Source organism: Triturus cristatus, chromosome 2_1 (assembly GCF_964204655.1).
Source record: "Triturus cristatus chromosome 2_1, aTriCri1.1, whole genome shotgun sequence".
Classification (NCBI taxonomy): Eukaryota; Metazoa; Chordata; class Amphibia; order Caudata; family Salamandridae; genus Triturus; species Triturus cristatus.
In genome coordinates, this window is record NC_140581.1 from 890,778,709 (window position 1) to 890,801,858 (window position 23,150).

General features: G+C 43.2%; 1 protein-coding gene across 3 annotated transcripts in view; it reads right to left on the reverse strand.

Annotated features, from left to right (window-relative positions):
* TRPM6 (transient receptor potential cation channel subfamily M member 6) overlaps positions 1-23,150 on the reverse strand; it is a 671,614-nt gene that overhangs the window by 233,409 nt on the left and 415,055 nt on the right. For all 3 annotated transcript variants that reach the window (XM_085633062.1, XM_085633061.1, XM_085633064.1), the window contains 3 exons: positions 10,760-11,011; positions 7,901-8,075; positions 5,425-5,539 (listed from right to left, as the gene is read on the reverse strand). In XM_085633062.1, the coding sequence (XP_085489188.1) occupies positions 5,425-5,539; positions 7,901-8,075; positions 10,760-11,011 (542 nt within the window). The remainder of the gene's footprint in view (positions 1-5,424; positions 5,540-7,900; positions 8,076-10,759; positions 11,012-23,150) is intronic.

Consider the following 23,150-nt stretch of genomic DNA (forward strand, 5'->3'; position numbering starts at 1 on the left):
ATGGTATCACCACCAACATGCGTTTTCCTTGTGCCAGGGCGCGTTCTTTTAGAATCGCCATCTGGACCGCCGTCAAGACTTTTTCGATAGAGGAAAACCTTAGTTCTGCTGAAGTGTACAAGTTTGACTTATAAGCAATAGGCACTGTGTCTCTTTCATTAAACGTCAAGTATGTGAAACCCACCGCGGCTGGGACGATTCTTATCACCAGGTTAGTATGGTTGTCACGGGTTAACAAGAGTTGAGAGTCAAGTAAATCACACTGCAAAGATTGCAGTATATTTGTATGTTCCGGAAACCAGCACGCTTTCGCAAATGTTGGTTGAATCAAAGCATAGAGAGGCTTGATACGCTGGGCATACTCTGGTACGTAAGTACGACCTAATTTTAAAAAAACAGCAAGGATTGTAATTTTTTCAGGGTTGTAGGAGGACGCAAATGTGCGCACTTCTCCAGGGAGTGTGGTGCCAAACCGCATCCTTCATTAGTGAGCTCGTAGCCCAGAACAACACTGCGAACTCAGCAATGTGTGATTTCGCAAAATTTAATTTATAACCGTAGTCCGCAAACTCCATGATGATGCAGTCCACACGACAAAGATGCGGATATAACTCGTCGTCTGTGAGATAAATATCATCTACATAATATGCATCAGGGTCGATTGTGTCTAACAATGAGACCACACGTGCGGCGAAAACACCCGGGCTGTTTTTATAGCCCATCGCTAATCTTGTAAATTGTTTTTGTTTGCCGCCATGTATAAAAGCTGTCCACTGACTTGACAAGGGGGACAGATTGTGGCTAAAAAATCCATTGGATAAATCTAGCATTCTTTTATATTTTTTCGAACTAGACTGTCCACTATGGCTGAACTATGGGTATTCTGGACCGCAGTCGTCCGACAATGAGAGTTCAAATGTCGGTAATCCAAAATTATGCGGTACGACCCGTCTGGCTTGGTCACGGTAAAAAAAGGGTTATTCATAGGTGACACACATGTCTCAATTACCCCTTGATACTCCAATTGGTCTAGTATTTCCGCTACAGGAGCCTTTGCTTCCCTTTGGATGGGATATTGGGGTTGTGCCTGTGGCATGGACCTCAATGGTATCTCGTGGTGGGGAGATGTTTTATCCCAACCCACCTGAGTACGGTATAAAGCCGGCGCAAGCACCGAAGCCCACTGTTCTGCAAAATGTTGCGCATGCTCCTTTGAGACAGCGTGTGAAAAACTAGGGGGGATTACCTCCTCCCCTCTCGGAGCTGCCAGAACAAAAGGCGGGGGCCAGTCTGCCTCCGCTAACAGGATGTCATATGAAGAAGTCAGATTTTCCCCCAAAAAAACCTTTGATAATATGTTTTATGTCTCCTTCAATGAGAATACTAATTTCATATAGTCTGTCAGGGGGAGCCACTCGGGTGTCAGCAGTTTCAACTGTGATGAAAGTGCCAGTTGCTGTCGCCTCCAAAAATGGATTCAGTGCTTGCTGCACTACTGTAACCTCCGCTGCGCTGTCTAGCAGCGTTACTGCCCATGTTAGATTCCGGAGCTGGGCCCTCACCGTCTGTGGCACACCTCGTAGTTAAAGCGGCCACTTTCTTCTTGTTTACCCTTTCCGTCACTTGCCCGCAGCTGCTCACATCCCTGCGGGCACCTCGACCTCTTCCACGCTCCTGGCGATCACCTCCACCGGCATGTGAGCCTGATGCTTCCTGTGAAGAACGAGAAGAACGCGTATCAGGAACCTGAAATCGATCAGGAGATTTAATTCTCGTGCGGTCACGCAGTTCATAAGTGCGTTACGAGACCGAAGGAGTAGGGGACGGTGCATGTCCCCCTTGCTTTTGTTGTGATTTCCCCTGTTTGTTATTCTTCCAACTCTTTTTAGGGAATTGTGGACGGCCTCCTTGATCAATTTGAGACGTCCGTTGAGCCTGCGGTTGTGCAGGTACTTTAGCAAAAGGCTTAACACACAAACTATTAAGCCCAACTGTTTTATAAGCTTGGGCTATAATCTTAGGTTATTTGCGGGGCTTGTCTACATCTGGGACAAGCGCCAAAGCATTAGACACTTGAAAGTTGACTGCATCACCCTTAACATTAGCAAGGATTAGATCAGCAACCACGTCATACTCTCCAACTAACCTCATCCCCAATTCTACTGCAGCCTCTGGTCCGTGCTCATGTTGAACACGTTTTATTACAGAGGGGAGTACTGGCATTGATGGTGTGCGCAAATATTTTACCCCAGCTCTCACAATCAGTGACTTCGGGTACTAAGTCCTTCTGTAAACTAATTATCAAAATTCGGTGCTTCTCCACAGGAGTGGTATGTGGAAACAACGCTTCCAGCTGGTCAAATTTCTCAGCAAGCGAATAAGTTAAATCTTCCTTATTTTGGGGAGTCTTGCCCATAACCGAATTAACCATGACGGGACTAATAGTAACACCACCAGTACCAGCTGGTCGCTGTGCAACCCCAGGTACTCCCACCTGGATGTTGCGGTTTACATATTGAACCAGCGCTCTATACACACGGACTACTGTAGTGTGCATGAGACGGAGAGCCGCCACATTGCACGTTAAATACCGTGGATGCGGAGTGTAACCCGCCAACATGGGCCAATTGGCCCCATCAATCGATAACGGGTTTAACATGACAGGTGACAGGGGTACTGGTAGGGCGCCATCAAACCATATGCGATGTTGCCATGCCGTCAACGGAACCTCTAGAGTTCTATATGGCCGATACACAGCAGGAAGGGCGGTAGGACTGTATTTATGCCACAAATTATCCACCCCCTCAACTGCTGGAAAGGTCGCCCAGGAATAAAACACCTCATATGTGTATACTGGGTCGGCTTGGACCACAAAGATCAGATTGACACCAGCGTCCAGCACCCCAAATGCTTGCAAGTGTTGCCGGACCGCCGCGCGGCTGTGCGCCGCGATTTCAACGTCAGCCATATAGAACCATGAAAAGAAAACACAAATTAAAAAGGCGGCAAGACAAAGTTGGGTCGCAATTCAAAATACGAACGATACCTTTTTGTAAATTTCAAGCTTGAATCACCTATAAAAGCGACAATATAGGCAGGTAAACCGTCACCAATGTTTTCCGGAAATAGAAGCGAGGGGATTGTGAACAAGTATTGAGAACTACTAAAGTGCCTCGTAAATAAGTACCAGACCAAACGTTAGGTGCGCCATGTTGCGGGGATTCTGCCCATACACAGAACTATGCACAGGAAACCAGGACTTCGGTGTATTGTGGTGTACCAAAAACACGCCTCAGTGCCCAGAACCCCTATCTGGCTAGCTATAGTATCCCATTCATTCTCCGTACTACAGCGGAGCTACCAATGATTGGATATCCTAGAACATGTGACTCAGGGCCTCTCAGAATTCGTGGGAACAAGACACTCTTTCGCTTAGACACTCATACCTGTTCACAATGTGAGTAACCAGAGACACTGTAGAGTTTAAAATGCTTATTTCAACTAACATGCTCTGTAATGCAGTACACGTGCTAACATTAGTAAAGAAATGCATTAAAACAATATATTCAGCATGGTTACAATTTCATATAATACGAACGGGGATAGCATAGCATAATGACAGTGGATGAAGCCTTATAGGGGTTTACCACCCTTCCCGTGCTACAAGCTATGTTTATTATATCAGTAGAAGACCTCTGGGCTTGGACAGAGGAACCCCCTACCTCACGTCTTAGATGATAGGATTTACATCTACGGACAAGCACAGCTCTTCCTCTGGAAAGGTTTTCTCCAAGTGTTGTTAACTTGCATCCCGTGCAATATTAAAAGCACCCGAAAAGTCAGAAGCGCAGCTGTGTTCCATGTAATGTCTATATGTGTGTGGGACGGACCAAAGCCGATTAACCAATGCAGTTGTTTTCTGGCCTTGAACACGATGGACAGACGAGAACTCAGAGCACAACAGAAATAGTGAAAAGCAGACAGTTCCCATGTGAAGCAGTACAAGCAGAAGTGTTTACGGGAACCAAGGCATGTAGTGTCGTGTGCATAAGTGTCAAGTTGGCGGTGATGTAAAGCACAAACTAATGCTAACTTAGCAAATTCTGCAGACACCCCTAAACCCTCACAACAATCTTAACGTAGAACTGAAATGAGCTCCTGAAATCATTTGAACTAAGCAGAGATGAGGCAAGGCGATGACCCAAGTACACATTTGTAGCACGGATGCTTGTCTAAGGCTGGCTGCAGGTGCAAGTTCAAAAACGGATGCTTTCTTCTTGAAACTACAGACAAAAAGCAGACATTAATTAGTTATTGCAGCTCATGAGGGGATCTGAAAGATGCAAGGTTGGAAGGACCCTCTATTTTCAGGGGATCTGAAAAATCTGAAAAGTAACAGTCAGATAAATGAGAGCGTATGAAGATTTGACCTGATGCATCACTGCTTGTTTAGCACCATACAAATAACACATGCATTCATACACACCAATAGTTTCAAATAGACGTTTGCAAAAAGCAAAAGCTAATAATTCTGTAGCAAACAGTGAGAAAATACAGAGTATCAATGAAACAAATGATAATGGAAACCAAATACAACTACAAACCTAGGTAGGACCTTATTTAGAGCTTGCTGTGGTGAGAGTATTTTACACAAATCAGAGCCCACCATCCAAACTCACAGCTCTCCTGCTCTATTTAGGAACCGGGAAAGTGCAAAGTTTATAACAGAAAAGCCTCCACTAGCTCTCCTGGTATAAACCCCTGACCTGGTGTTCTGTCCACTAAGTGGACCACCCAATCACAATGACGGTCTTCCCACCTTATTCAAGGGGGAGCAACTGTCGCTTATTTTCCCTGCTGTCAAGGGCAGTGAAAATGTTGTATAGCCATTATACACAGGGAAACTTCTTGCATGTGGGACTATTTATTTTTTATATTGAAAACAGACTCCTACTTTGGGATTTTATTTTCCCAGTACAAACAGCCTTGTTGGGTGAGGGCTTTAAATGTAGCACCCACTCTGCAAATCTTTAGTCCACCAAGAAACAGGGATCTTTTAATAGGGTGAATATTCCTTCACTATGGTGGCCCCCTGGCGGACTACTGAAGACTCCACCGGGTTCTAAACGACCCCCTCATTCAGCAAATATATATTACATATGTGAAACAATAGAATACAAATTAGTGCACATGCTACGAGTAAAGTACACTTAGCTAACCAAAAGCAGCATTTAAAAGAGGCCATATCAAAAGAGTTTTGTAAGTGTGCTTGAGTTCCATTGTTCACGACTGGTAATATTTGCTTCAGTGTGTATGGCAATTAAAAGGGAGGCTGATAACATCAGTGTCCTTGTCTTTAATCACATCTTGCTATTCACTGTGCAGTCAAGGAAAATCTCAATTTTGTAACTTTTCTGTACTTACTTAAAGAATGCAATTAGCAAGTTGACCATGATGATATACTGTATGAAGAGGTACACTGCCTGCAGAAAAGGAGTCAGGAAGGAGCCAGGGGGACAATCAGGGTCTTCTGCACAAGCTACAAAAAAACAGTATGCAAATAGTGTGTCAATTGGATGCTGTAGTTTTTAATCTCCAGCTATAATTGTTATTAATTACAGTTTTCATCCCTCTTTGGGCCTTAAATAGCTCTCGGAGGACAGGTTACTCCGTCACAATCTTGACGGATATCCCGTCTGCCGTACTATAAGTGCAGTTGGATATAATCAGTGCTTTAAATGGGCCGTTACTGTCCGGTACTGAGTACCGGCACTTTTTTATTTTGGGAGGGAGAGTACCTGCCCTTCACAAGAGAAACATAATACTTTTAATTGGAGAGTACCAGCACTTTTCAGAAACAAGCATTTATTCTGATACAGAGTACCCGCACTTCTAGTCTTCCATTTCAAGCACTTGATATAATGCACTTGTAATACAATAGATGGGATATCCATCATGTTAAACAGACTCAGTAACATCCACTGAACTGGAAACCAGGTCCAATATTCTCAAGGTAAACTGGCAACCGTCTGCTAGTGTTACAGGAACCAGTGTGGAACAAGGTGCACTCCTGATTCACACACATTCTCAAAAGAGGCAGCATCGCCACACCAGGACACGTCTGTGCAGTGCCAGATTTCGAGTTTTAGAGAGAAGAGATCACTGGCTTGATAAAGGTGCTGAGACACATCAATTCTGTTGTAATCAACAAAACCAATCCGACAAAACCTGAGACTTGCCGGTAGGCTATAAAAGTACAAAGTAATTGCTCTACAATGAGCAAGCAAAAACTTGGTACTGCATGGTTATGAAAAAATAGAAATGTGTTTGTATATTTGGGTGAATTTTATCATTTTGCAATTGAATGAAACTGATAAAGATTTTCTTTTCAGCAACATATATATATAGTGTGCCTTTTTTGCACAAAACATATTTTATTGATGTGTGCTACACAACTTATTAAAGACTTTGCAACGGTTATGAAATTACATCGGTACGTTATGTATTGCATTTACTTATACACAATTTGTGAAGGTGCCACCATTTTGCATAACCCCCACCGAGTCATTACTGGATCCAGGAACCCCACCCAGCCTGAAGCATTTTCAATGATTTGAGCCACAAAAAATAAACGAAAATACAGAAACAAGCATTCAAAAATCAATGAAATATTATTTAATTCACAAATATAAAAAATCTATCTAAGTGGCAGAGATACAAGAAACTGATGCATCAGTAGAGATGCGTAGTTTTCCTGAACCTCAATGCGAAACCCTTGTGCCACTATGGATGCGCTGTATTTCCAATACGGTGCACCATGGCGCAAGTATTGACAGATTCGTCAGAATTTCTGACACATCTGTTGGCGCAAAATTCACATATTACTGGAATCATGTCGCAAGCACGACTCAACTCCAGCAATGCATGAGAGGCCTATTCCCAATACACTGTCACTCATTACACCTGCTCCAAGCAGGCATAGGGTTTTAACGCAGTGGCGTCCTAGAAGTGGCGCAGTGAAATCTTGTAGATTTCACTCTGTCACATCTACGAAGCTTTCCTGTGTGGGAAAGCCCACCCTGCATACATTATACCTGAAGCAGGTATAATAAGACGCAGTGCTTTACGAAGTAATGCATCTCCCTAGATGCATCACATTGTAAATTGCCCGCATTATTTATGCTGCTGCTGCATCACAAAAGTGACGTAACGGCAGCACGAAAGTATTGCAAGGGGCTTGTAAATCTGCCCCTAAATTTATATTTTAATGGGAAGGTTGGAGCTTTTCCAAATTTAATAGAAGGTTCCCATTGTCCATACAATATTCTATTTGATGAACCTGCATTGCTCCCAAGAATCAATGTGAGGATACTACGTATATTTTAAGCCTCTCACTTCAAATTCCTCCACATTTGCAGAACGTTTACAAATTTTCAATTTTGCTTCTTTATTTATTTACACTTTATTAATCTGTTAATATTATTTCATTTTATAAGCAGTCCTGGCCCCCAAGAGTCCCCAGACCACAGGGTAATAACCACTGTTCCATACTATTTCCACTTCTTGCCTGGACCCTATTTTCAAGCTACTCTTGTCAGATGTCTCTACCTATCAAAATACTACCAACAAGACTTCTCATCGGTTAAGGTTGTGAATCAGGCATTTTGTGGGTAACCAATTCCTTATTCCAACATATCTCCTCACTGCAAAGTTTTGAAAGGTCAGGCCTCACAACATATGGTTTGTATAGATCACTGCAGAAGGCAACAAATAGTGCTCAAAAATATATATTTGAGGTGCAAACTATGTGATGTCAATTTTAAGGATCTGTGCTATTTATTTTTAAAATAAGCCCCCCCACACACACACACAAAGCATTAAAACAAACAACTAAACTTACCATCAATTTCTCCAGCATACACTTCTCCGAACATCATCCAGTATGGCTGAAAAACAATATCTCGAGCCAGAGTCCAAGAAGGGAGCTCGTGCGGATCCAGGATCGCCTTGCGGGAAACCCCGAAGCTCAGCAACACTATTGCCATCATTATCACAATGCAGAACATATTTGATGTCTGAAAAACATATATAGACATGCTTGAGGTCTGGGAATCAGCTCCTCAAGTACAGATATGCAAACTGTGGCTATGCTCATCAGATGTGCTTTCTCAGAAACCATGCACACTCTCAATTGGGTAGCTCTCAAAGTATCCAAACTTTTTAAGGTCAACTATATCATTCATAGAGTTTTACATTCCTCATAATACTTCTAAAGTGTTCATGAAGGGATTCATGAAATTACAAAATACACAGGATACAAACGGAACCAGGTTAATCATCTGGATGCTTGTCATGTTAGCTGAAATAATGCAGATATTTGTGCAAAAAATGCAGCTGCTGGGATCAATTGTTGGGCTATTTCAGCTCATTGTAAATTAATACCTTTAGATTTATTGCGTTAATAAATAGTATTTGTAACTGACAGCGATGGTCACTATGTTTTGGGGCAAGGTCATCTGAATGGGGAGTCCCTTGTGTTAGTTTGCATCTATGTACTGAATGTTTGACTAGCACAGCTTCTTAACAAATTAATGAGGTGACTACTGAGTTACATACAGGTTATGGTGCTGTAGGGTGGAGATTGCAACTGTGTAGTGGGTTGGAATATTGATTAATTGTCCTCCCACACTGGGACATTGAGATAGAACACGGCATATTAATTTGAAATTTGATTGCATTTCACCCTGACAAGATTAGTGATTGCTACTTGATGAGGGTTACACCCACTCAACCAGTAATCCAATTTCCTACAGTATATCTGGGTATATGATGGATGTAACTGGGCTATAACGGACTACAATGGTAGTGTCTCGCCTATGAGGGACATATCCAGGCATATGATAGGAGAAACTGGTGTATAATGGTGGTACCTTGAAAAATAACCCTGCACACAACCGTTGCAGACATGTGGGGGCAATGGCTCGATATATGTTGGTACCACCTTGCCTGTAATAGCAGAGCCTGGGAGAGCAGCACTGGGCACAAACAACTTTGAAGTGAAGGTTTCTCTCTAGGTGCATAGAGTTGCATGTGCTACAAAGGAGGTTTGTAGGGGGAGTTTTTGTGTTGGTTATGTCAATTCTCAAATGGCCTCAATTGTGGATGAATTTCTTTTTTCAGGTAGCTCTAATTATTATTCTTGCAGGGATGTCTTCCTCTCAGGTAAGTGCAAGAATCTACTGAAGTTTGTTGTGTATTCTATGTTTCTACCTCTTGGGGCAATTATGCATTACGTCTGGTTATTGGTGCCTCCATAGCATAGGATCTGCCTGTCTGGTTGAGAGTGTAGGACTGCCTTGACTACAGTATTTGTGAAATGTGCAGAAAGTGCTTGCAGCTACTATACCCTTAGTGGCTCCAGGTGGAAACACAAACGATGTATCTCTTGTATGGAAGAAAGGGTGAAGTAGTCAGGCATGCTTGTGCCAATTCTGCAGAGTTACACTGCCTGCAGTAATGTGATTTGATGTCCTCTAGGCAGTGATTGTTAAATATATGCACAAGTGTTCTGGAAGATTCTAGCGGTGGCCTAGAGAAAGCCACGGCCAGGACAAGGAGCTTGCGGGTGAGCAGCCCACTGAATAGCTGTTTGGAGAAAGGGCCTTAGCGCCCCAGATTTTGAGGGATGAAGAGAAAAAGATATCCACTTGGGAGTATCTTTAGCATCATTAGCTGTCTCTGACATCTTTAGTATCTCTGAGCCTTGAGAGCCCACGAGTTAGATGGGTTTGAGCCACCATTTGAAAAATTGCTGGGGTAGTCGGCCTCCTTCACTGGGCCAATGGCAAAGGAGATGAACAGGTGTCAGAGGAACTGTGTTTTATGTCTTCCGGTTATGCGGTAAGTGGATGATGTGCTGAAGGTGGCAGCTGTTAGAGCAATTGACCCTGGTGGGCGAGTCAGGAGAAAAGGAGGGATCCTGATCCACTATCTTGACTTGACTCTTTTTTAATAATCAAGCCAGTGTGTTGAAGATTTCTAATTTAAGGAATCTAGGCTAGGCCATTTCATGTGCACCCTTAAAGTAAATGGTCGTCACATCTGCTCCAATGATTCAGAACAGAATCACTCCTGGGCCCACTAAGGGTATACTACCTTCAAACACTGTCTCCACGCTTCACAAATATTGTAGTCAGGACCTTGCAGGTGTAGGACACTTCTGTGTTTACGACCGTGCGAGAGGAAGTGTTACTGCGTGTGCTAAGGGAGAGAAAGATCTGTTATATCATCTCAGTGTGAAGGTCACATGGGCCTATATGAACGTAGTGGTAATTTATATATTTCCCACTTGAGTGAGGTGTAATCATGTATTTACCTGGATATTGCAAATAGCTGTGGCTATGTGTGTTTTTCCCCCCTATGTCAGAGATGTTATCTGTAAGTAAGAATCGTAACCAGCCTACTGAGGGAAGAGTTGGTACTGGAACAGTGATAACTATGTGAAGGAACTAAGGTTTTAGTGTTTGACATATGGGACACTCCACCACTAATGTGGTGTATGTCCCGCCCGCCGAATTATAAGTGTATTATATCCTATAGCACTTGCAATATGGCGGAGCGGATATCCATCATGTTTTAAACTAGGTTCCTGTCCCTAAATTCTAAATAGGCCCTTAAGTATGAAATCATTATTTTTGTTTTGCAAAACTAGATATATTTTCATCAGATAATAGAGTCCTACGCCAGATATAAGACTCACCATTTTACCAATCATCGTCAGGTAAGGGCCAGCATGCTGGTTGACCGCAAAGAAGTCCAGCAGTCGGACATACCAAAAGATAATATCTAGGCAGTAAATAATCCTGCCTGCTGTTTGCATGGGCGGCTCAGCCCAGCGCAAGCCGAATCCAGTCACAAACAGGATGATGGCGATGGAATCTGTAACGTTCCAGTATTCATTAATCCACACTTTCACCTTTTGGCTGAACTTTCCTGGCTCCGATATGAATACCTGCAAAGAAAGGTGAACAAGAATCAGAAGCCAATTTGTTTGGTAAAACAAATGACTAATAAATTATAAACATACTGTGCAGCTCTGATTTATAAATCATTTCTTGACGTTCATAAACTAAGTCCTTTTCATTAATCTGCTGTAAATTCTGCATGCAGCTTTCAGTGATCTGAAAGTGACCCCAGATCATGCACGTTATCGCTATCTCGCCCGTGGATCTGTGGTCTGGGCTATTTGTTTTAATTGGTTTATTTACAATGTGCTGCTGTTAAGATTCTTATGGAAATTGGGACCCCTGGAGCTACGTTTGTTTTGGGCAAACTAGAGGTATGTCACCAATCTAAGACTCCATTTTGCTGCCATGGAAAAAGACGCTGCCTTCCAGTACAACATTGGTACTTTATCGGGAATATAGTCACATCGTTTTGAATAGAAACTTTGATGGTCATGAATTAGGTTTGCTATATAGGTACAAAGAAATGCAGAATATATATATTTTTTTGATAAATCTTTTTTATTAAAGAATCAAGAAACAATAATATAATAAAAATATCAACGCAGAGAAAAAGAGCAGTCATCAAAATGAACATATCGCACAAACTAGACATCTTATACATACCATCAATAAACTCAAAGGAGACAGTACAGACAGGGACATGAGCACACAGTAATAATAGACCCAAATGCATAATATTTTGACTCTGTTGAAATGAGTTAGTCAAGTCATCTGAGACGGGACACTAACAAGCACGTACAGGCATGCACGTGCGCAGCACATGCAGCTTTCCTCCATCAGCAGAGGATTTTGCATCAAAAATGAATACCCCAGAATGAATGCTTCCTGATGATTCAATAGCATACCACTTGAGCATCATTTTGAAATCCCTTATCAGCCTCATACAAACCGTTTGGCCTTCCTGCCTCTGGTTCTTCCTACCTTTTGTACCTCTGCAGGACACTTTGGAGATACTACACGCAGAATACATACTTTACGTTTGTTCAAATAAAGCAAAATTCTCACAAGGGGACTGAAGGCAAGGCCTTTCAACCCCCATTTATTTCTGAGCCTCATCAGAAGGGTGCCAAGGTCTTGCAGAGAAAGAATCAGAGTATCAGAATGCCACTATAACTGCGAGCAGCAAAGCAGTATCAAGGTATGGTGTCGAGTTTGGCTGAGCAGGGGAACCACTGTGAATTGGTGGCTTTCCCACTCCAACAGTGGCAGAGCATGGTAGCCATGGGCTCTGGTGCGAGCATAGTAACTAGGGTGACATCTGTGTCTGTCAGCTGTCTCTGACACTACTCAACCTCCTTTGACAAAGTCTGCATCTGCCATATCAAAACTCACTACCATTGTCAGTCATCACAATCCTAAAAAGCATTACCAAAACCAATTGGTTTGGCCTTTGTAAAGTGCACGCACACAAAGACATAACATGCCCCACACTCACACTGCTGCCTTCACACAGGCGCATCCCTCATGCAGCACTCACAGAGGTATATGTCTCACTCTGAACTTTCACAGGCACAACTTTCACCGTACAAACCACTTACCCTGCACTCACAAAAGACAGTGTTAAACCAGTATTTACACAGGCACCTCCCTCACAGTGAACTCATGAAGCATGGTGGCTAGCCTGCCCTCACACAAGCACTCTGTTCACACACAGGAACACTGCTCACAAGGAATCAGAGTTTGGACAGATGGTGGCATAGGAGACACAGGCTGAGTATCTGGTGCATCAGTCCACTAGTGTAATTCAAAGCTCTTGAAGTAAACTACCCTGAAGCGCGTATGTCCACTGAGGTTATCTAATCCCCCATCAGCCACACTTGGACCAATACTGCAGTCTAATCTTTGCGGGGAAGAGTCTTTGCTCCAAAAAAGTCCCACTTGCCTTCTAAAAAAGAAGGAAGTGGTTTTCTTTGTAGTGCAAGCATACGCTAAAATAAATAAATAAATTAAAACAAAAGAAAAATATGGCACCTAAATGTAAAGGATATGTGCTGCGATAGAAAATTAAAAAGTAAGGCTTCACGCTGATCTGTCATCTTGGAACAGTAAAAAATGATAAAGTATGCAGAATACCATTTCAAGATGGTGGCAAGGTTTTGAAACTTGCAGTGATCCCTGGTTCTCTGCATAAAAGTGTTGTGGCTCAGTAGCAATGACAGCAAAGTTGCTGGTACTCTCATTACTCAATTAGAACCAGTCTGCATTTGCAGGTGGGCTGCTTGGGGAAGAACTAAAGGAAATATCCCATGAGGTCAGACTTATCTGGATGGAGAGTAACATAGAGTAAGTAGTCAAAATACCATTGCTCAGTCTATCTAATAGCCTTAAGGCCAGCAATAGTCTTCTAGGCAAAGCAAAACATTGGCAACAAAGCACAAAGAAGTAGGAGCGCAGGGGGGCCTTGGCTCACACCCATAACACCTACAGCACTGGTCAAGAGCATCATAGTTTTCCCTGAAAGACATGGAACAATAGTGGTACTGCAGGTCCAGTGCAAGTTTTCTCTAAAGACATGGAACAAAAAGTGTGGTGCTGCAGTGCCAACCACTGCAAGCTTCCGTCAAAGACATGGAACAAGTGTGGCATTGGGGGCCAGTTTGCTTCAAAGGCATGGAAGAAACGTGGTACTGCAGGGTCAGCCAGTGCAAGCTTCCTTCAAAGACATGGTACAAGTGTGGTACTGCAGGGCCGCTGCAAGCTTCCTTCAAAGACATGTAACAAGTATGGCACTAGCAGCACCATTTAACAGCTCCCTTAGACACAAGGAACAAGCAGCATTTTAGAGTTGGTGCAAGTGTAAGGCACGGAACTGAGGTGCATGAGTACAAATTTGACTCACACACATTGCAAGACAATATTTCCATACACAGGTACAACACCAGACAGGAGTAAACACTTGCCTCACACTCATAGAATATATTCGGACATAGTCAGAAACAATGGAAGATTCCCTTGCATTCTTAGAACATGGGCAGCACTTGTAGCAGCGATCCAAGCCTGTGTATAAACACAAACACAATATGTGCAGCATTTGGCAGCAGTGTAAATTTCTCTCTCATGCAGTATAGGTACACAATGACACACAATGTTAATCAGCACAACAAGCTAACATATACTCACATACAAAACAGTTATCACACTGGCAGCAGCATCTAAGCTTATTTCAGGCACAGAATACCCAAAGCAAAGTAAAGAGGCAGATGAGACAATGAAAGCTCGAGCCAGATGGTAGTCTCTGTTTCAGATCAAGGTCCTCTTGAGCTGTCAATTCCAAGATGAGCTGAGCTTACTTACGGCTTCTTCTCACTACGTATGCTCTAACCTCATTCACAAAGAATGAAAGACAAAGCATAAAACATTGATTTCAAGCAGGAGCGAGAATGTGATACCATTCTAGAGGCTGAAGTACACAAAGTGAGACCAAAAAAACATGTGATCAAACCTGGCTTTATCCCTTAAACAAATGTGTGTGGTCCTAGACAATTCTTTTATTTTATTGTGTCTTCTATTGTTTTTATTATTGCATATGAGAAAACCTATGAACCCATGATGATGTGTGCTCTACAAAAATCTCTCTTGCGTTTTACTTAAGCGTCTATAATGTTGCTCTGCGCAAAATAAGAATGCAGCCCAAATGTAGGGTGCACATGACAACCAACCTGGCTATTGATTCACTAATGGTATTGTCATCGGAGTTGGGGATGTGGGCATGTTAGGAATGGGATTTCTGGTTGGCTAAGGCTTGCGCCAAAGCCAGGCAGAAACCACCACTCTAGTCAGGGCAAGGGAGTTACACGCTGAAGATAAACCCTGCTCACCCCCTTGGTAGCTTGGCACGAGCAGTCACGCTTATCCCAGAGGCAATGTGTAAAGCGTTTGCGCAACACACACACACAGCAGCAACACACTAAGCACACTACAAAAGAAACTCCACACAAGGTTATATAAAAAATAGCCTTTGTATTGTAATAAACACATTAGAAACATAATCACACATTTACACTGTGCCAACTGGCACTAGGCAATATTCACAGGGGATTATATACAGGACTGGGCCAATCGGGCCATGGTCAGAACCATCAGAACAGGTAAGTAAATTTAGAACACAACCAGTAACTACTGGCACAATAATGACCTCAGCATTACCACATTGGGCAATATTAGGCATCAACACAGGGTGCATAAACCATCAGCAAAGACACATTATGCCCTACTCAGGGGGCCTAACACACTGAAACTGACCCCAGGCCAACTGGCCTTTTCTAGGAGCTCAAATGCCCTCTGTCCCAAATGTCAGGGCTTACTCCAGGGCTGTCAAATTAGCCCTCTGGCTGCCAATGCAGAAAGCAAACTGCACAATTGCACTGGGGCGTGGGGTGAAACTCACCCCTGTCTCCACAATCCCCCAAAGAAGTAGTGGCACTGGCACTCCTGTGCCCTGGGTCCCCAACTGGGACTCTTCAAAATAAATATGCCCAAACGTTGCAGCTGCCCGCTTCGGTGGTGCAGCTGTGAGAAATGTTTTAGCACGTTGGAGTCCCCCTTTCTGGTGTGTGGAAACTCACAACAGGCAAATAAAATGCTCCTTTCTTAATGGCGCTCCTGGCGTAGGGAGTATCATGGTGAAAACTGTGCCCTTAGTTATAAAATTGCCCCCCTGCATCACGGAATGTGCTCTGCTTGTGCGTCAAATTCCACTGTTGGGAAATCACTTTTTTATCCAAAAGCGTGGGCACGCGCACGTCACGGAAAGGACGCTGACTTCAAATATTGCCCCCGCTGCCTCAATATCGCCAGGAGGACGCTTGTCCGGAGTATGGCCTTTGTGGTAGCACGGAATGTGTAATACTTGCAATCACCCCCTTCGGTTAATGCGCGGGCCACTAGCAGCGAGTTTTAGCACAAACAATTCAACCTTTACGCCGGCTCCGGTCCAAGAAAAGAGCCGGTTACCTTCCCAGATTCGGCAGGGGACTTGGCCGGCCGTGCAGGTCTCCGGGGAGGCAGCTTCCTTCTCCGGTGGCGCTTCCCGGCTCTCGGGCGCACTCAGATCTTTGGCTGCTGAGCGTGGGGAAGCCCTGGTTACCAGGCGACACCGGGCGCTTCCTTGGAATGCAGCGCGGCTCCATCAGGGCAAGCCTCCTGATGACTGGCAACCTGCAACACTGCGGCCAATCCCAGCGTGGCTTGTCCGTGACGTAGGCGGGTGCAGGGTAACAAGGCTGACGAAGCTCCTGGGCCAGCGGCAGTGATTTTCCCTCGCACAGCGTTTCGCTTCTTTTTCAGTACTGGGCCAGCGGGCTGGCAGCGGTGAAATCTGGCAATACTTCTAGGGCGAATGGAGGCCCTTTGTGAAAGGCACGCAGCTCCTTGTGGAGGACGGCTTGGGCTGATGACAATAACAGCGCTTCGTTGGTCACGCTGCTACTCGCAAAGAAGGGGGCTAGGCTGTCTCCGGTCACACAGCCACAGCTCACGCCCCACGGCCGTTCCAGGCGGCAGATAGCACATGCAGCTATCTTTCTGAGGCAGGAAAAAGTCCTTGGTGCAGCCAGGCAGGCCAGCACGCAGGGACCCCCAAGAAGCTGCAGCTGAGTCCCACTGTGGTTCCTCCTGGCAGAGTGTCCCCCCCAGCCCTGGTAAGCACAAGAACAACTTTCATGGGGTCACAGCCCCTATCTTTATACTACTTTTCCCCTTTGTCTACAGAGCACAGGGCTTCAGGAAACCAGTCCCAACTGGTTCTGGAGCACTCTATTTACCAGGCTCCTCTTCCCTATTGTTAGGTGGGGGCTCGCCATCAGACACACCACAGGGGAGCCGAGCCAGCATTCACTAGGGCAGGCACAATCCTATTCAGGGACCAGGGACTTCCCCTCCCACTACTCAAAATGTACATGTCCCATTCAGCCTAGCGCTGACTCACCCTGCCCCTCCTGGAGCCACACACACCTCACCTAGCCCCTGTCACTCAAAAGCCAGACATGCAAAGAGATAGATATTCACTTTAAATTATTATAATGAAACGGGAATTGATGTAGGGATTTGAACTGAACTAGTTTTATGGCTTCTAAAGAGAACAAGAGCTTAACTCTCTTCCCTTTACTTTTTTGTTTCAGTTTTTGTGGTCCTGAGGAGAACCCCATGATTAAATGAGGGGTTCAAAATGCGTCGACCAGTTTTTTTTTCAAACAGTGTCATTTAAATATATACCCGTAACTGTTTCTCATAACAATTACATTGGTTGAAAATTAATAATTGAATGTACTAAAAAACAGTTCGGAGTATTTACACTGTTTGTATTTTGCCCTGAATAGAAGGTTGAAATCTTGTAAAATAGAAATTCACCTGTCTGGGTCTGTGTCTGTCTTTTGTCTTAAATGTTTTATGTATTGTTGAAAATGAATTGTCATTCATAATTTAATGATTTTTATTGTATGTCATTTATTTGTGAAAGATTGTAATGATTTTTTTTGTATAAGTTGTGATGGTTGAAATATTGAAAAAAATACATTCATAATGTAAGAAAAAGTATTAAAAAGAAAAAACTTCTGATTAAAAATAAAGAGATAAGGATTAATCACAAGGGGCTACATTGAATGGTTTCTTGTATCCCAGTTCAAATAACATAGTAAAAGAAGATCAGTATTGGCACTTTTGATGTTTTTTTGATGATTTGGTTCAGCCTTGCTGATAGGAGCCAGAACCCCTTTTGTGTAACACAACTTCTAAAAGTGGCATTTCTAAAATAGTTCTAAATCTGCGCCCACTATTGCGTAGCATTTATTATTACTATTTCAAACATACCAAACTTGAGCACGCTGCTCCTCTCATATCAGGAATTACCACTGAAACACTTATCAGGGAATCCCCAATGCATTCCTATGGGAGGACAGCCCCACAGTAGTGAGAAACCAAAAATGGCTGTTTGTCACTACCAGGACATGTCACTCACTTAAAGTACATGTCCTATCTTTTACCTACAATTCATCCTGCCCATAGGGCTAGCTAGGGCCTACCTTAGGGGTGACTGACATGTAGTAAAAGGGGGGTCATGGACATGGCACACACTTTAGGTGCCACGTCACAGCGGCAGTAACACTGCGCGCACAGGCCCTGCAATGGCAGAGGCCGGAGATAGTTTTGAAAGGCTACATTGGTGGGTGGCGCAATCAGCGCTGCAAGCCCACCAGTAGCATTTAATTTACCAGCCCTGGGTATATGAGATACCACTTTACAAGGGACTGACAGGTAAATTAAATAGACCAAAACAGATGTAGACCAATCTTATCAAATGTAACACAGAGAGTGCACGCACTTTACATTGGACAGCAGTGATAAAGTGCCCAGAGTCCTAAAACCACCAACACCATGTCAGAAAAAAAGGCTAGGAGAAAGGCAAAAAGTTTAGGGATGACCCTGCAAAAAGGGCCAAGTCCAACAGGGCATGAATGTTTCAAAGTTCCTGTTTAACTTGAAAAATGCCTTTCAATTTAATGATTTTATCTGAAGTACTAAGGTGAAACACTTGTCAAAGAAATATACTTTTTGAATTTTGAAGACAGCTTATCACATTTTTACAAAATATTTGTTTCACAATATCCATGCCAAATTTTGCCATGACTGAGCTGGTGCCTGGGCTCTTAGCGTCAAAATGGACTTTTAGAGCCAAGACAGGCCCTTAACTCTCTCTCCCTGTTAATTTGTCAGCTTGTTCACCTCTTCTACACTACTGCGTATAACAGTTACTCAAGTTCCCCCTTCCTCAGAATCTTGCTCTTGGGAACAACATCTTGTTTTATGAAATTCGGGCTGGTTCCCACGAGTCTCAGAAGGATAACTATTCCTACATCTGGTTTTAATAAGGAATGATTGTGCATTAGCACCCCCAAGAAGTTGTTTAAAGTTACCTGTACATTTTCTGAAGCAGAAAATGGAACAACAATGCTCAAATCACTCATATTCTCAATTCCACCACTCTGTCCTAAGTAAGTCTATGTTCCTTTACTAACTGCCAGTGTCTGCCCTCCACCGGCCATTCTGAACACAGTGATTACCATGACTGCCTTCTCTTCTTCATCGACCCAGCAGCATGGCATAGCTTCTTCTTTGATCTCTACAGGTGTTAGACAGCCTGGGCAGAATGGGGCACTATGCATTTACAAAAGTGAGCATATGCACCCCTGGCCCATTTAGTGTTCTGGCTTTGGGGTCTTCACAGTGCCCCTGCAGGTGCTTTAAAAGATTCTGCTACTCAGAGTCTGAATCCTGCGGCTGAGGGAATCTGAGGGAGCTAACAGAAAGTTCCCAGTGCTGCAAGAGCTCCTTTGGCCCTAGTAGGCAGTGATGATTGGTGGTGGTGCTGCCATCAATGTTACATCAGTGAATGCATACGCATTCTCACAGATTCCTTATAAAAAACAAGTGTTGCAAATGAGACACGCCCATTATGCAGGAGAGTGATAAGGGTGTAGTAAGTAGCTGCTGTTGCATTTAGGAACAAACTGTCACAAACATATCACTAAAGCATGGGTGGTGCCACTTTCATTTACAGACAGCACATTTTCCATTGAAATGACTACCAAATTTGCACAGACATACAATTTTACTGATTAATCTATATAGCGCACAAACGATAATGTGTGGGAAGTGTGTTTCAGTGAATATTTGTCATTTGCACATCACCAAGTAAATTGTCTTGATTTACTTTGACCCTATTAAAATTCTCATGTCCATCACAATTCAAAACATGGCTTTTATGGATTTGTCCAGAGCTTTGGACCTGGTCGACAGGGAGTAGCACTGGACAATGATGGGGAAAGCCGGAGTCAACCCAGCACTAATCAACATTTTGGGTACATTACACGAGGGAACAAAGACATTGGTATTTTTGATGTCAACTGTGATTGTACCCCCTTCTTCTTCTCTAATAAAGACAGGGCTGCATCTTGGCACATTTTTTTTTTACATAAACGCCCTAGAGAATACACTGATTTTAAGAGGCAAAGATCTCCCACGGGTTGGGGCTGCATCGTTCCTGTGCTTCTTTATGCAGATGACACGGTCCTCCTAGCTCATACTGCGAATGGGCTTCAGCTTTTATTGGATACTTTTAAGCATTTTATGAGGGATTTAAACCTGAAAATCAACCATACCAAATCTTATGCCACGATTTGTGGGCCCAAAACAATGACTTCTACTTTACATACTGTTGTTGGGACTACCATCACTAGAGCGCAACATTTTAATTATCTTGGTATGTTGTTCTCCTCTGATTTAAAATGGGAGAAACGTCTGACAGTGAGAGTAGGTAAGGTGGAGGGGGCCACAGGGGGCCTATTGAATTTCTCAAACAAATTAGCCCATATACCAATCTAGGAGTTGATTGCCCTGTACTAAGTGAAGCACATCCCTCTGGGAACCTCCAGACCAGGAGCTTGGGGTAAACTTTTCCAGGTCCTTTACAAATAATTGAGAATAAGTTCCTTTGTCGGCTGTTAGCTACCCCCCAGAGCACAGCCAGGTTAATCAACTATCTGGAATCTGGACTTTCTTTTCTTGAAGATGCAGTCCTAGCTGCCTCTTTGCTTCTGTGGATTAAAGTTTGGACCTACCCACTTTATTCCTTCACCAAAGTTATTTTGAAGGACTGCCTAAAATTAGAACATGTTAAAGCCATCTCCTGGTCGTCTTACATCAGAAAATCTTTTTTGGAACCAGATCGTCCCCATTTTTTTCCCCTCAAACAAACTTACTAGAAGTGCAAAAGATTAAATGAAAACAGCTTTATACCATCATAAAACTCAGTTGAGATTTTGCAACCAAAATTTTTCAGCCTCAATTTCACACTATTTAGGTTGCAAACAAGAGGCAGGGGTTGAACGCTATCTCTTTTGGGTCACTGTTATAGAACATAGGTTCTACCTTACCCGTTTTAGATTAGGCATGGTCTATGGTTTAGGATTCATGGTTTCACAGTTTACCCCTTTGTCCTTGAGATGGCATCACAAAACAATCTCCAGTCCATTTTATGTTTTTCTGCAGGTTTTATTCCCAACCCAGAAGGTCTTTTTTACAACCCATTCGGCTGTCATTAGGAGTTAGAAGTTATAATGCCATCTTATCCTGTCTTTTACGACTAGAATCAAAACTTTGTTGCTTCGCTATTACTAGTTTTATCTGTGGGGCTATGAAAATCAGAAATTCCGAAAAATGGAATTGGTTCAACATAACTGCAGAATTTTAACACTATGGACTTCGTACTGCATTTTGATTATTGACTCTTTTAACTTTATAGTGTATCTTTTATAACTCATTCCCTTTTATAGGTTTTATGTGTGTAGCTCATTATAATACGTTTTGCTCAAGTGGTATGTTGTTCTCCATTTACGCAGCCCTAAGTAAAACAGACTGATAATTCATCTGACTCTTTTTCCGGACAGACATCCTGAGTAACTTGGCGAACCCTTTATGTGAATTTTATGGACTATTTGGAGGTTTTAGTTTTCTCAAGCTTGTCTTAATCATATGATCTTATTGTAATGAAATGCTGTGAAACGTATTTAATTTTATTTTAAGCTTTTGCACTGTGACCTGTATTTTATACTGTTTTTTAACATTGATCCCGTTTACTTTTATGGTTCCCTTGAACTGAATAAAGATGTATGACTGACTGACTGACATCCAACCTTTTGCCTTTGAATGCACAGCTAATGTGACAAGATAAAAATAAATGTAAAGTCATCTTTCATGCTCAGTTACCCTTTGGAACTCTAGCACGATTAACTAGATACCCTCACAGGATTTATTGCCCCCTGCTCTACTCCATTCATAACACTCCGCAACACTCTGCACTACGCCAAGCTACTCCATAACACTTAACTTTACTCCACGTCACTCTCCTTCAACCCACTAACTTTTAGCCATACTTAGGAACAGCTATGCTGGTGTACAACATGGCTAAACCATATTGGCAAAGTCAATAGCTCTTGCATAGGGAATACCTAATGGCTTTGCCAGTGCTTTTTTGATAATGGCACAGACTTTGGAGTCATTCCGGAATATGCTACACGAGGCATTCCACGTAGTTCAGAAGCATTAGGTCAAGAATTTCCAAAACATGTTTTCTCTGCTCAGGTAGGAATTTTCATTACACAGTATTTCCATTTTTTTAAATAGATATCGCTTACAGTGTTGATAAAGGGATCCAAGTTCATGTTGCTAGTTTGCAAGCAAGGAGCTTATACTGCGTACGTAAATCCTTCCGGGTTTTGGGTTGAAACGCCGAGTAACTCTGAGAAGCTCATTACTATCCAAGTCCATCTTTTTCGTTGATGTAAAAATGTTCCAAAAACGATATCTTGAGTTAGAAGGCCTGGTCACAAATCCATTTGACGTTGTAACTCCAATTTAGACGCCCAAAAATGGCTTGATGTACGAGTGCAAGGTAGTCACAGAAGGTGACCTTGCACTCGTAAATCAGTCACAGAAGGTGACCTTGCACTCGTAAATCAGTCACAGAAGGTGACCTTGCACTCGTAAATCCTTTTACTTCTGCCTCATATTTCCAAAGATATAGGGTGTGAGAACATTTCAATGAAGAGGTAGGGAGTGAGCAGTTCCAGGGTTGGATTTTCCTGCAAATTTAAAAAACATTCACAATCTCAAGAGTTTGTTGGTATTTTCAAAGTGTTCTCCAATCCAAACTCATCCTGGAAATGTTCGGAATATTTACTAATGCGAAAGCTAGGAGCAGAAGCCTCTCCAAGGTGGGAAGGGAACACTCCCAAAACTGCAGCAAGAATGAGGGATGGGTTTTCCACAGGGAGGAATATCTTTCTCATGGAGAAAATGTGATGCCCTTTTAGGATGATCAATATGTACTATGTACACCTGCTAGGCTGTACACAATGTTTCCCTGAGCACGAGTTGTCTTTTGGAGTCGTCTCGTCTGCACCTGCACAGCAGACACACTCCCTCCCACATGGATGCATTTCGATTTGGGAGCACTGGCGTAAGGAAACTTGAGGGAGCCTCCCTGCTAGGCACGTGGGGGCAGGGGCGGCTCTAGGCTCATGGTGGCCCTGTGCAGGGAGCGCAGGTAGGGGGCCCCGGAAGAGGGGG